Genomic DNA, 13734 nt, shown 5'->3' with positions numbered 1-13734 from the left:
TTAGTTAATGTATATATTCCTTTTTTATTTGTTCATACTCCCCTGAGGTGCTGTTAGAGGGCAATTAACAAGCATGCTCCCCTTTTCTTGAAATGCTAACAGGTTGTGGGGGGCAATTGACAGGGAACAGTGGGTCTCTCTCTAGCCCCAACTACCCCGCACTGTACGACCACTCCCGCGTCTGTGAGTGGGTGATCACCGTTGACATTGGCTACTCTGTTGTCCTGACCATCGATGACATGGAAATCGAGCATGCCGCTGGCTGTCAGTTCGACAGTCTGAGAGTAAGATGCAAACGTGAAGAATGTATACTGTGTAAGCTGTTATTTTCAAGTACAGATATTTTCGCGAATGAGGAGGTTACAGACATTTTCACAAAATATTGTTTTAATTTGTGAATTAACACTGAGGATGTCGTAAAGTGCACTATTACCATAGCGGATAGCGATATTTTCGCATGTCGTTAAATTTGTGGTCCAACAATGATTTGTGAAATTCATGATAACTAAACCCTTGCAAAAATAACAGCTTATACAGTATTGCAAACTCCTTACTTTTATTCATGACTATGTTATGTGCAGTGGCATTTTGTTTGGTTTTGTGTCATCAGCTATCTGTAGAGGAGAACGGGAGACTAATCTTGAGCACTCCCTCCGTTATATTAGGATACCTGTATCAGCAAAGATCAATATCCTTCCCCCACCCCTCTGTACACACGCCAATCCACTCTTCACCCTGCGCTAGTCTTCTTTACAGACACTGGTACACATTCATGGCCATCTTATCTTGCTATCAAATTCCTCTCCCTGTATGTAGTATTAGGCTCAAAACCTGCAGCAATGCACAACAAGACATATGTATCCCTCATATGTAGGGAGAGATAGATGAAACAACAACAACAACCACCCTAATGCAATCAATGTCCATATTTTCTTTTTCTTACCATTCCTACAATTTCCATGGTGTTCACTGGTGCTTGAAATCATGTTGCCTGGCAAGTATAATCAATGTCAAATGACTGACACTCATTCTACTTGGTAAGGTGACAGTATGAATACAGTATGAATACATGCTGCAGTCAATTTTGCTTTGAATTTGCCATCAATATAAAGCTGTTTTTTTCTTGCATACGACGCCACTGGGTTCCTTCCAATAGTTTGGTTCCTTTCCCCTTTAATACCTCTGCTGCTCTGGTATGTAGAAATTGCAAGGTCAGCAACTAACATTTTACTGTTCGGAATTTGAAGTGGACTTCTTGCGTACATATCAAGGGGGAACATGCTGTAGTAGTGCCTTCCTGAGCAATAAGTGCATGGGTGATATTATAATTTGTCTTTTAGTGATCGTGAGTTTTGTCATCTCATTGGTCAATCAACCACTGAATATATCCCGTATTCCGTGATATGACGTCATGATACTGTATTACACAGCCAGCTGCGCGTGTACCAAAGACGCTTATAGGAAAGTGCGCGCTAATCCTGTACAAAACAAATGGACAGTGCGCGGTCCTCAGGCGTATTACGCACATAACCTGAGACCACTAGATGCTTGATAAACAACAGCAACTTATATCTATCTGGCTACTGCAGTATCTTATGGCGTGTACGTGTACGTATTTGTATGCGCGCATACAGTAATCAGCTTGCGAGACGTAGGCCTAAGTCAACATGGTCATGGCTGACAGCCGGCGATTTCAACATCGTTCACGAGGGGAAATCAGCGAGAAGAAGGTTAGCACTTACACTTAAAAAGATAAAATCGTTACCCCCTGCTTGTTCTTACGAAATAGGGGAAATATATACGGTCTGGTGCCATATTCCATTTGGGCTCCGGCCTCATGGAATATGGCACCAGACCGTAGATATTTGCCCGTATTTCGTGAACAAGCAGGGGGTAACTAATAGTCTCTGATCATTAGGAATGTAAACAACAAAAGGATTCAATTTTGTGATTTAAATCTTTACCTTGTACAGGTGTATTCCGGCAATGATGCCAATGGATTTCTGCTAGGCGAATACTGCATCACCCAGAAAGATCCAGTGACGATTCCATCTACGGGCAATCAAATGTTTGTGCAATTCACCACAGATGCTAGTGTCAGCTTTGGGGGATTTCATGCCACGTACCAAGCTCGAGCAGGCGGTAAGATTTACAGACTCAAACTCCTTGTGAGCTTGTTGAAGACAAAAGGCTTAACCTGTCAATACCAAGCATGTTGTGTTCATTTTCAGCATTGAATATTGATTGTCAGATGTGTACACATCATCTCTTTACAGAGGAGCAGTGCACTGTCATTGATGGCCTTTATATTGAAGAACAGGGGTTCAAAACCCTGCCTGGCATGCTCATCCTTAGACAGTGTGTCTTTTACCCACTTTGTCCTCATTGAATGAGGTGTAATCCAATGAAATGATTGCAGTCAAAGGTTAAGATCAAGAGTCAGTGTACATTGCCTGAAAAAGTCACATTCAAGGTGTAGTTTCACCTTGGAATGTCCAGTTGTGATGGGAATATAAATGGGAAAACTGTGAATGAATATTGCATCAAAGGATGAGAAAAAAATGCCATTTACAAAAGTCCCTGTACTTTTCCGAGAAATTACAGAACTTACTATAGATGGTTATTTACTAGCTGTGTCTTCAGCTTTAAAAGTCCATTGATAATTTTCTTTGATTTGATGGATAGAAAGATATTAAAAATATATTTCTTTCAAGCAAAGACTGGAAGGTCATCGAAGTTCATATGTAAGTTGATGAAATTACTTGTCTGCTATGCCTAAGTACATACAAAGCGTCATCCATTTCATTATGCTTGACATGCAGTTGAAATATGACACTGCACTTCACTGATGATAAGCCAAGTAATTGATAGAGGTGAGAGCACCCATTTACTTCAATAAGCACTGCTCTTTTACCGACTTGTATGTGTCGTCTCTTTGCGATCAGGGTGTGGAGGAAATTACACTACCCCCCATGGAGACCTGCGGTCTCCAGACGATGGCTCTGGCAGATACCCCCACAACACCGATTGCTTCTGGACCATTACTGTGGAAGACAATCACCGTGTTGCCCTCACTTTCCTGTCATTTGAACTGGAGGATGCAAGTAGTTGTCAATATGACTACGTGAAGGTGAGGTCATTGATTTAATCATTCACTGCTCTTAACCCATTGGGGACGATTCCCGAGTATACTCGGGCAGCGTCTATGGGAAATGCGTGTTGTAGCAAAATCAAATCATCCTCAACGGGTTAAAGTTGATACAGACAGTGAATTTTACTTGATTGGTTATTACTACTAATGAAGTTCAGTTGTCATTGAAAATGGAAAAGATTAATTCTTGACATAAGTAGCCAAATGCATGCCATATTGAACTTCATTGCTTTAATATTCATCCATGCACTTGCCAGCCTCAACCATTGGCGAGAACAAAAGTGCAGCACATACTCGGTACTTTTTACTTACTCAGTGCATTAGACAGCCATGCATACTTGTGCACATACATAACACCCAATTAAGCTCTAGGATGGTATGCTTTAGCATTTGCATTGGTGTATTCGGTGGTATCTATTATTTCGATATCTATTATTTTATTACATATACTTGTGCGTAGATTCCTATAAAAAAGGAAATAAGGAAATTCATCAGATTTCATGGTGAAATCCGTTCCGATCAGAGTTAGCAGGACTATCTTTAGGGAATGCAGTGTTATTCCAAGGTTACCTGTGGTCCACCTTTGGGGGTTCCTGAAAGCTTGAACAATGAAAATTTCAATCATCCAGTAGAACAGTAACCTATTTATTTTGTGTCAATATGCTTTCAACTAAAAGGTAGTACTTTGTAATTGTTTTAAGCCCCTGAAAAGGTAGAATCTATTTTTCTTAATGCCTTTTTAATACCCTGGAGGATGGTAGAGACATTATTGTTGGTTTTGTATGGGAAGGTTACAAATATGATAATGTGTTATCAGCACTGGCAATTAGAGTTAGCTTAATACTCTCTCTTTGGAAGCATACATTGAGTGTTTTGTTTTTGTGTGTCTATGTGTCATTTTTTTAAAAATCAATTCTTTTTGACAGCTATATGATGGCCCAGATGACTCCTACCCACTCCTTCTTACCCAGTGTGGGGCGGAGCTTCCAGATCCCCCTCTTATCTACTCCTCTGGCAACCAGATGTCTGTTCACATGTTTTCAGATTCCAGTGTTGCTTACTCTGGCTTCCATGCAACTTATGAGACCGGTCAGTTGGTTTAGTTGTTACTTATTCAGCAAAGCATGTTTCAAGCCTGAATATGCCTATGCAAAACCACCAGAAGGTGAAAAAACAAAGATGGAAAGAAATGACATTACCTCTGTCTTTCATAGATGCTTACAAAACAAAGAGCAGACAAAAAGGAACACGCATATAAAGTGTACACATATTGCACATGCATGTATAAAAGTATACTATACTATACAATACAATACAATATTGGTAATTGTAGAGCACTCTTGCTAGTGGCCGTAAATCACAGTACTTCACAAGCGTAAATCGTAAATGAAGGGGGGGGGGGATTACGATTGAAAAGGGCACGGTATTTATGTTAGATCAATTAATTCTTGAAGTGAAAAGAGAAGAGAAGAGAAAGGTATCGGACAATTAAAGTGGTGGGAGACCAGAATTTTGACAGTTTACTAACTGATTTCTTTATTCTAGTGAACACTTTCTAGTTCTATAAGATGATTTTGCATTGTGTGTTTCATTAAATGATTAATTTTGTGATTAAAGAAAAGAAAAAGAATTTTGTAAGGAAACTTTTATTTAGTATTTTCAGCCAAATTCAATTCTACTCTGTTTCTAAAAAAAAGAAAAAGCTCATTCTTGCATACTTTACTCCAGTCAGCACATGACTGCAGCATAATAATATGGCATGCTTTCTGTGTAGCTCGATGTGTACGTCAAATGTTGAAATGACATACATATGTATTATGATATATTTCTTTTCTAATCATGTACCATATCAGTATGCGGAGGCCGACGGGATGCCACCGTTGATGGATATATTGAGTCCTCCAACTACCCTGACAACTATCCAAACAACATCAACTGTTCATGGATCATAGAGTCAAATGACCCATGTAAGTAGCATTTAATATTTCTTTTCTGGTTCACAACAGTGTAGTATTGATGTCTGTGCCCAGAATTATCACTTTATAGAGCCAAGAGTGATGACAAGGATAATGATTATGTCAATATAACTTCTAATACAACTTGTAGTACAGATAGTTGCAACAAAAATTACAGTAATGATTGAAAAACAAAGAATTGGTGTTCCTGTTTATGTCTCAATGAAATTGATAGTAGTCATCAGTAAGATTACAATTACGATACAGTTTACTAAAATTATCCGTTCTTCAAGATGGAAGACTGCTGTTTATCACAGGAAATATTCACATCTAAAGGTAAACGAAAATATGGGAGAAAAGAAAATAAGAATCTGCCAAATATTTGCCAGTATGCTTGTCATATTTTGGGTTAGGAGGGAGCTGACTGTGTGTTGACAGATTTCTGCATTTTAATGCAGATGTGGGATGCAGGGTGCATGTGTCAGTAAGTCACCCTTAACACCAAATGTTCCTGTGTCCTCTTCCTCTTGCCTTTGACTCTCTCGTCCCACTCCTCCACTCTCCTTTTCCTCCCCATCCTCTTCCGCATTTCTCGTAATCCTCTTTGTTTCTTCTACTTCTCCTCCTCTTCCAACACTGTCTCCTTCTACTGTCCTTATCTCTCATTCCATTTTTTTCTCCTCCTTCCTCTTCCTCCTACTTCATCCACCCCCATTTCCTCTCCCCCTCCTCCCCCCACCCCGGATCCTTCTTCCAGTGGACCGAGTAACTCTGATCTTCACCCACCTGGACCTTGAGGTCAACCCTCCTTCGGATTGCCACGACTACGTCACCGTGAGGCAAGGCAACAGCGAAACAGCCCCAGAGGTGGGCACCTACTGCGGCACCACGGTACCGGCCCCTATCACTTCCGTTGGGCCCTCCCTGTTTGTCTCCCTCTTCACGGATTCAAGCGTCAGTGGCCAAGGTTTTAGGGCAACCTACTCGACATCGGACTCGGGTAAGTGTGACTGGGAAAATTTGTTAAGTGGTAAATGATACCTGCTGAAATATCCCAAAGTGCCTCCATTTTTCCCTTGTCATTGGACATTTTAGCCTGGTAGGAAGGTATTGATCTTCAAGGTGGGGCTTATTCTACAGATACTGCAGTTAACGTCCATGAATGGTAAATTTTTGCTGTTATTTACTGTACGAGCTGAAATTTTCGCGTTGGTTTTATTTTTGTGAATTTCGCGAATCGCCTTTACACCGCGAAAATTAACAACACGCAAAAATGTCCTCCAAGAAGCAATTCGCAAAAATATCTGTACTCGAAAATTTCAGCTCGTACAGTAAGTAGTTATGTCGACACTGACAAATAGGAAAGTGATGATAACTACAGATATAATATGATTTTACAATTCACTGATGGCTTATGTTGTTGATGAAATTAGAAATGAATATTCGGCAGGGGTTTTGAATTCAGAACTCCCGCCCAGTCGTCAATGCTTAGAATAAACCATTTATGTTTGTGTGTTTATTTGTTTGTTTGTTTTTTGTCTACTGAATCTAGCTTGCGGAGGTACTTTTGCCGCCCTGTCTGGCTCCATCACGAGTCCCAGCTATCCCACCAGTTACCCACAGGATGTGGAATGTGTCTGGCTTTTCCCTACATCAGCTGGAAACTCCATCCAGGTTTCTTTCAGGTGAGCTGCTTGTATGGAGGTGTCACCATCGTGGCAGACATGTTTGGAAGTTGGAACAAATTAGACGAGAAGAAGATTCAGGGAGACAAATTGATTTTGTGCTTTGCCAAATAAGACTGTTTCGTTCAAGCCATCACAATGAAATGTACAAAATTTACAGTGAAGAATTGGAATTAATCGTGAACTCATCCAAAAACTCCCTCAAGCTAATTAGGCGTTTTTATGTCGCTAGATCTATATCATTATGGTACCAATGTGTTTCATGGAAGATCTCCTGTGTTGCATGCAATTTTAGGAGAAACATACAATGCTAGTCCCGCATATCTTTGTTCATCAAATCCCCATCCCTGCAGCGTGTTCAATATCGAGTCCAGCAATGGCTGTGCCCAGGACTATGTAGAGTTTCGACAGGGCAGCGAGACGGGAGCCCTGATTGGTCGCTTCTGTGGTGACACACTCCCAAGCAACGTGACGAGTACTGGGACCCTGTGGATGAAGTTTCGCTCAGACTCCCAGTCAACTGGTGTTGGCTTTATGGCCAACTATGCTCATTGTGAGTATGCCTCAGTCATGCATACGTATGCATGGCCGTGCTTGATCCATTTTGTGCCCATGCACTATTTATATTAAGCTTCATTTGCTAAGCTTTTCCATCAGCATTTTAATAGTGATCCATCCAAACCTGGCTGAGTCAAAGATTGTTGTTCCTGTTTGACCAATCAGCAGTGATGCACTTGAATGGGCTTGCCAATCTTCAACTAGATCAAGTTTGGATGGCTTACTGAAAGCTGATGATAAAGATTGGCAAATTTAATCAGCTTTGTGCGTGGTCGCCTGAAGAGTTAAAGGGAACCCAAACCCAAAAAGCAATGTGGATTGAGTAAAAGCAGCAACATTAGTAGAACACATCAATGAAAATTTGAAGAAAATTGGACAATGGATGCAAAAGTTATGAATTTTTTAAAGTTTTGGTGTTGGAACTGCTGTATGAGGAGACTACTAGGGGTTATGAAGTATGTGTGGACAACAATATAAAGAAAATATACAGAAAATTCCACAAAAATTCACTTTTCTAGCATAATGAAAAAACATTTGACTAACCGCTTTCAGGAAGCAGTGGGAATGATTACTGCCCTTAACGTATGTCAGTATCAAGTTGATGGAATGTGTAATTTTCATAAAATATCAGTTTTTGTGGAATTCCTTTTATATTTCCTTTATATTGTTATCCACACATGATGCCATAACCTCTAGTAGTCTCCTCATCCAGCGGTTCCAATACCAAAACTTTAAAAATTCATAACTTTTGCATCAATTGTCCGATTTTCCTAAAGCATTCACTGATGTGTGCTACTAATGTTGCTGCTTTCACTCAATCCACATTTCTCTTGGGGTTTGAGTTTCCTTTAAAAACTGATTTTGTTCACTGGAAGTAAGAAGTCTCCCAAACCCCTTATCATCTATCACCTGAAAGACTCCTTATGTCTCATTTCGAATAAAGGTTAATCAAAAGTGAAAACTTTGCAATTATTTTCTGATGTTGATGCCAGCTCTCCTGTAATACTGTTTCTTGACGTTCTGACATACTGTCTATCTGTATTAGTGTTTGGCGGAGACCTCTCAGGAGATTCTGGTACCATTGAGTCTCCGCTGTATCCAGCCGTCTACCCCCACTATGTCAGTGCCCGATGGACGGTCACTGTTCCAGCCGGAAACCTGATTCTGTTCACATACACAGCCTTTGATGTTGAATCCCATTCATCCTGTGCCTTTGATTATGTAAAGGTGAGATCTGCATATATATATATATATATATATATATATATATATATTTTTTTTTTTTTTTTTAAATTTTAATTCCAGCATTAAAAACAGTACATCCAACAGTCATATCAAAAGTGTGTATATGTATGGGTGTTTTCTTTGCAGAATTATGCTCAACTGATAATTGAAAAAGGGCATCAGCTCCAATTCGCATAAATTTCATGCCACGAATATGTCTGGCTTTACAGTAGATGTAAATGTCCTTGGTTGATGATACATCTGGAAAGACTAGTTCCAAGAGGGGACATTACATTTTAAGTTCTTTCTCTTCTTCCTTTTCTGTTCTGTTCAAAATTTTCAGATCCTGGATGGGGTGCAGGATTACTCTCCCATCCTGCAGGTGGCGTGTGGTACCGACATTCCCAGCCCTGTGCAGACGACGGGGAACGTCGGCTTAGTGGTCATGAGCACCGACTATTCGGTGGCTGGTACAGGGTTCCAGCTCAGCTGGCAGGCCGTGTCAGGCAGTGCCACCATCGCTCCGGGAACTCCCCATCCAAACAGTGAGTAAAACAGCGCCCTCAGATGTTGTTACATGTAATTAGGTGATCCGAGTATCCTCTCGGATCACCTTCTGTATCTGTACGGATTCTTTGTTGGGTGTTCTTCTTCTTCTTCTTCTTCTTTCTTTATTTCTGGACAAAATTTGTGTATCGATTAGCTCAGAAAGTGTTCTTCCTATCAATTTCAAACTTATACCATATATGTATCATGTCCCAAAGACGACGGGTCTAATAAAATCATAGTGATCAGTCGACCGTGACGTCACTATGACGTCATTATATGAAAACACATTCTCAAACATATCTCATCAATGGAATGGAATTTTTCAATGAAATTTACGTCACATATATTTCAAGTTATGCGCATTCTACTCATATTCTCAAAATTCATATTTTCTCTTAAAACGCGCGCGTACGCGCGCGTTAAAATATTTGTATGCTCCAATCGAGCTCAAATTTTTTTTGCACACGTTTCAGACCATTTGGAGCATTTTTTGAAAAATTGAAAAAATCGGACGGACGCGTACGCGCGCGCACATATACGCACGCACAGCTCATATGCAACTGAAATTTCCCGTTTTTTGACGTTTATCGGATGCCTGAAATGTCAAGTAATACTTCTACCAAGTTTCAAGTCAATCCGACTCAATATGACGTCATACGGGCCCGTCAAAGTTGAAATTCCGCGCGCGCGTCAATGGCGATATACAGTGCAACAATGCCAAAAAACCACCAATTTTAATTCCGATATTACTCGTCAGGATGGACGGTGACCCTCCATTTTCTTTTTATATTCTGAAAGCTGATGAGTTGTTCATGTCATTTCATGGGTTGGCGATGCTGAAAAAATGATTAAAAGATATCAAATTTCTTAATAAATTAAAAAAAGTAAATTTTCAAAATGACGTCATCAAGTTTCAAGTTCACTCGAGCGTATCGCACTAATCCTTTGCCAATTTTCACCCAGATTTCAGTATGATGTAGCTTATTAAATACTCTTTCATTAATGCAATAACAACATTTTGATTGCATGACGGCATCACCTCGTAAAAATGGATTAAATGTAATCTTGTCAAATTTGACCAGTTTAAGTGTTATCTCTATGGGAGTGCAGTTTTTCTGGAAATGAAAATTGACATGACTATCTTTATCGAGCACTAGCTCCCTTATGCTTCGGTGAATTTCTCCCAGATTTTAATATGTTGTAGCTGAGACTTTGGGCTATTGGTAATGTGCCCTCTATTTTTCATTTGATGTCGGGATCACGTCCAAAAACTTGGTTGAAATTAAAGCTTATCTTCGATGTATTGAGATATTCCTTTCTTTTTCCAAGTTTCTTTGCAATAACTCAAGAAAAACACGCTCTATCAGCATAATATTTTGCACATGTTTAGTTCATGTCACGTACATTATTTCATAAGATAACAACTACTTGATCAGACACCATATTGGGTATGTAAATTGGGGTCAAAGGTCATAAATGTTTCATCTTGTATCTTGGTGAATACATGTCCTATCTTTCCCATATTTTGCACACGTGAAGACCATGTTACAGGGATCATTTCATAAAATAACCACATTTTGCTCAGATGCCATCTTGTCTGTGCAAAGTGGGGTCAAAGGTCAAATATGTACTTCTTTTTCTATCTTCGTTATGACGTGTTATCTCTATGGGAGGGAATTTTTTAGATGTGAAAATTGACATGACTCTCTTTATCGAGCACTATCTTACTTATGCTTCGGTGAATTTCTCTCAGATTTTAACATGTTGTAGCTGAGACTTTACACTATCAGGACTCGAATCATTGATTAAAAAAAAAATCGGATCACCTAATTTGTCAGTGTTGACAAATTCCGGTTCTAGTTTCTTTCTTGTTGCTTTCCCTTGAAATAAGTATGTGAGCATTGTGCCAGGGTGTGGCATCGGTGCTTACTCATTAAGGAAAGTGGTCTGGGACTTGTGGCAAGATACTGTGTATCTGCACAATCAATACCACTACTGTACATACATGTATGATTTAAGCTCTGAGTGAAGATGCACATGCAGCACAACCAGAGTCAAGTCAGGATGTCAATACTTTCAGAATCCGCCCCCCCTCGACGTTTCGCGCAATATCTTCGCAGCGCGATAAGCTCCCGCCGCGATGTTTCATGACTTTCTTCTTTCAAGTATCGCGCAACTTTTGAGACCAAAATTGTTGCGCCCGCTCGTACCGTTTTGACGCGACGCCCGTTCGAAAAAAATTTATCAACCCCAAAATTGCTCCAAAACGTGATTTTGTGTACAAATCCAATGCAACTTGTGATTTTTCAATTAATTCACATAAAAATTCATATCTTGACTTAGAATGGACGAAATTAATTTATTTTAGCATAATAAAGCTTCGAAAAATGTCTGTGACAAATTTTGGCCAAAAACAAACAAAAACAAAAGGTCGAAAAACAAACAAAAACAAAAGGTCGAAAAACAAAGAAATACATAAGAAATTCAAAAAAACAATCAAATACATAAGAAATTAATTTCGATACAGATTCTTTTTTATCCTATGTCTCAGGAGAATGATACAAGAAACATTTTAAAAAAGAAATTAGCTTAATTAGAGCATTGATAAGTGATTTAGAGCCCAAAACTGATTTTATGCATAAATTACAATAATTAATTAATATAAAATATAAGAAAAATTTTTCGGAGAAAGCAACCATACATTTTGAAAGTATACGTCGCGGGCGTCGCGTGTGCCGATTTTCGGCGCGATCACGCGTTCCATAGGCGAGATCTGAAGGGGGGGCGGAATCCGCCCCCCCCAGATATAGCACAGCCAAAAAAGCCCAGCCTGATTAGGGTTAATGCATTCATTGTTACGTAATCTTTGACACACTGCAAAATTCAGGAATAAACCGATTCATAAATAGATCATGTGGTACAAATGACCTGTTTTCTGTCAGTTTATAGGTACTCCACTCATTTTTAAAGCAACATATGGTATAAGCTTGAATGACAAATTTTAAGGAATTTGGGTTCAAAGAAAGAATCGTCCATCGTGAACACATGGGAAGCAGCCATTTCATGCGTTTAATGCACTAACAAATTGTCTCTATCAATATACTGGTCTTTAATGAATGTTTTGTTGCTGTCAGGTGGATGTGATGGCAAGCACCACTACGAGCTGGCTTATTGTGTGGATGTATTAATCCGTTGAGGGCGAGTCCCGAGTATACTCGGGCAGGTGTTTATGGGAAATGCATGTTGTAGCAAAATTAGCCCGTCCTCAACAGGTTAAGCATGTTTGATATGTCAAGTAAAAAATTGTGAAGACCAGTGTGGACTGTGGAATTGTGCAAGAATGTGCCCATGCAGCAACAAGGACCATTCACCCTGACTGTGTTGCTTTTTCCAGGTTGTGGTGGCCCGCTGTCAGCAGTTTCTTCCCCTCAGACGTTTAGCTCCCCGGGATTCCCAGACGGCTATGCAACGACACTGGACTGCATCTGGATCATCACAGCACCGATCAACGACAATATCATTCTCAACTTTACTTCTTTCGCCCTGGAGGCCAGCAGTGACTGTGTCTTCGACTGGGTTAGGATCTATGATGGTGAGTCAAGGCTGGTTGGCAACTGATGGTACTGCTCTAAAAGTATTACAACAGTCTTCCACATTTGACGAGATGCTGACAATCTGTTCAAATGTTATGAATTTTTAAGAGTTCAGTGTTACCATTGCTGAATGAGAAGACTAGAGCAGTTTGTATGTAAAGTCACTACAGGACAATGATGTGGAAAAGAATTAAGAGAATTCCACAAGATATCTTTAAAAAAAAGAGAGAAGAAAAATGAGAAGCACAGTCACATTCCCTCCTCTTGATACTAACTTATGTGTAAGGGTAATATTCTTGTCCCCTCTCTTGTTAGGGTAAAAAGTTCCCTTTTTTATAATGTGGGTTTCATTCATCGTTTAAGGTAATGCAACACCTCACTTAACTCTGTAGTGTCTCTCCACACCTGTTACATCGTGCTATTACACAGTGATAGTATTACGTTAGCTAGTAGAACGAGAGTACTATCATCTATATATTGCATCTTGGGTCCCATTAGGTGCGGCAAACACGGACACACTGCTGAATGAGTTCTGTGGATCCGTCTCCAACCCAAGCTTCTCCACTGGCAACGTGATGAGAGTTGAATTCCACACAGACATCTCCATCAACATGACAGGATTTGAGGCAACCTACCAGACTGGTAAGGATCATAGCTGGCCTCCCAGCATGTTTGCAATCCTACTTCCCGTTTTACAATGTAGTTACTGAAAACCAGAAACATTCGCGGCATGAAATTTTTGTGAATTGCAACTGGCATTCAATATAATGTGTGTACAAAAACTTTTGCGCATATTTTACATTTGCGAATTTGCTCCTTTGTGAACTTGCAAAAGTTGCATGCATGCAAAACTCTCTGGTTTTACAGTATCTACAACTGTAGCTCTCCTTTCTCTTACCCCCCCCCCCCCCCCCTCTCTGTCTTTTTTTTTTTTCCTCCAATGTCCTCATCTGTCTGTCTGTCTCTCAGTCTATGTTTCTGATAATAGAAGTGCTGAAAGTAGCACCTGTCTGTGCTAT

General features: G+C 39.9%; 1 protein-coding gene across 1 annotated transcript in view; it reads left to right on the top strand.

Moving 5' to 3' along the window:
• The window catches only part of LOC139713512 (cubilin-like), a gene marked incomplete at its 5' end in the record, with an annotated part of 59552 nt that overhangs the window by 16399 nt on the left and 29419 nt on the right, over positions 1–13734 (top strand). The window contains 12 exons of the mRNA XM_071625238.1: positions 103–284; positions 1974–2142; positions 2946–3130; positions 4078–4240; positions 5005–5118; positions 5864–6106; positions 6659–6791; positions 7145–7344; positions 8395–8576; positions 8917–9118; positions 12517–12714; positions 13214–13357. Of these exons, the coding sequence (XP_071481339.1) occupies positions 103–284; positions 1974–2142; positions 2946–3130; positions 4078–4240; positions 5005–5118; positions 5864–6106; positions 6659–6791; positions 7145–7344; positions 8395–8576; positions 8917–9118; positions 12517–12714; positions 13214–13357 (2115 nt within the window). The remainder of the gene's footprint in view (positions 1–102; positions 285–1973; positions 2143–2945; positions 3131–4077; positions 4241–5004; positions 5119–5863; positions 6107–6658; positions 6792–7144; positions 7345–8394; positions 8577–8916; positions 9119–12516; positions 12715–13213; positions 13358–13734) is intronic.

Source organism: Diadema antillarum, unplaced genomic scaffold (genome assembly GCF_040938485.1).
Source record: "Diadema antillarum isolate AM-2024a unplaced genomic scaffold, OU_Dant_1.0 seq00001991_RagTag, whole genome shotgun sequence".
NCBI classification, from domain to species: domain Eukaryota; kingdom Metazoa; phylum Echinodermata; class Echinoidea; order Diadematoida; family Diadematidae; genus Diadema; species Diadema antillarum.
The sequence above is the reverse complement of the archived record's forward strand: the minus strand, read 5'-3'. Positions and strand labels throughout refer to the sequence as shown.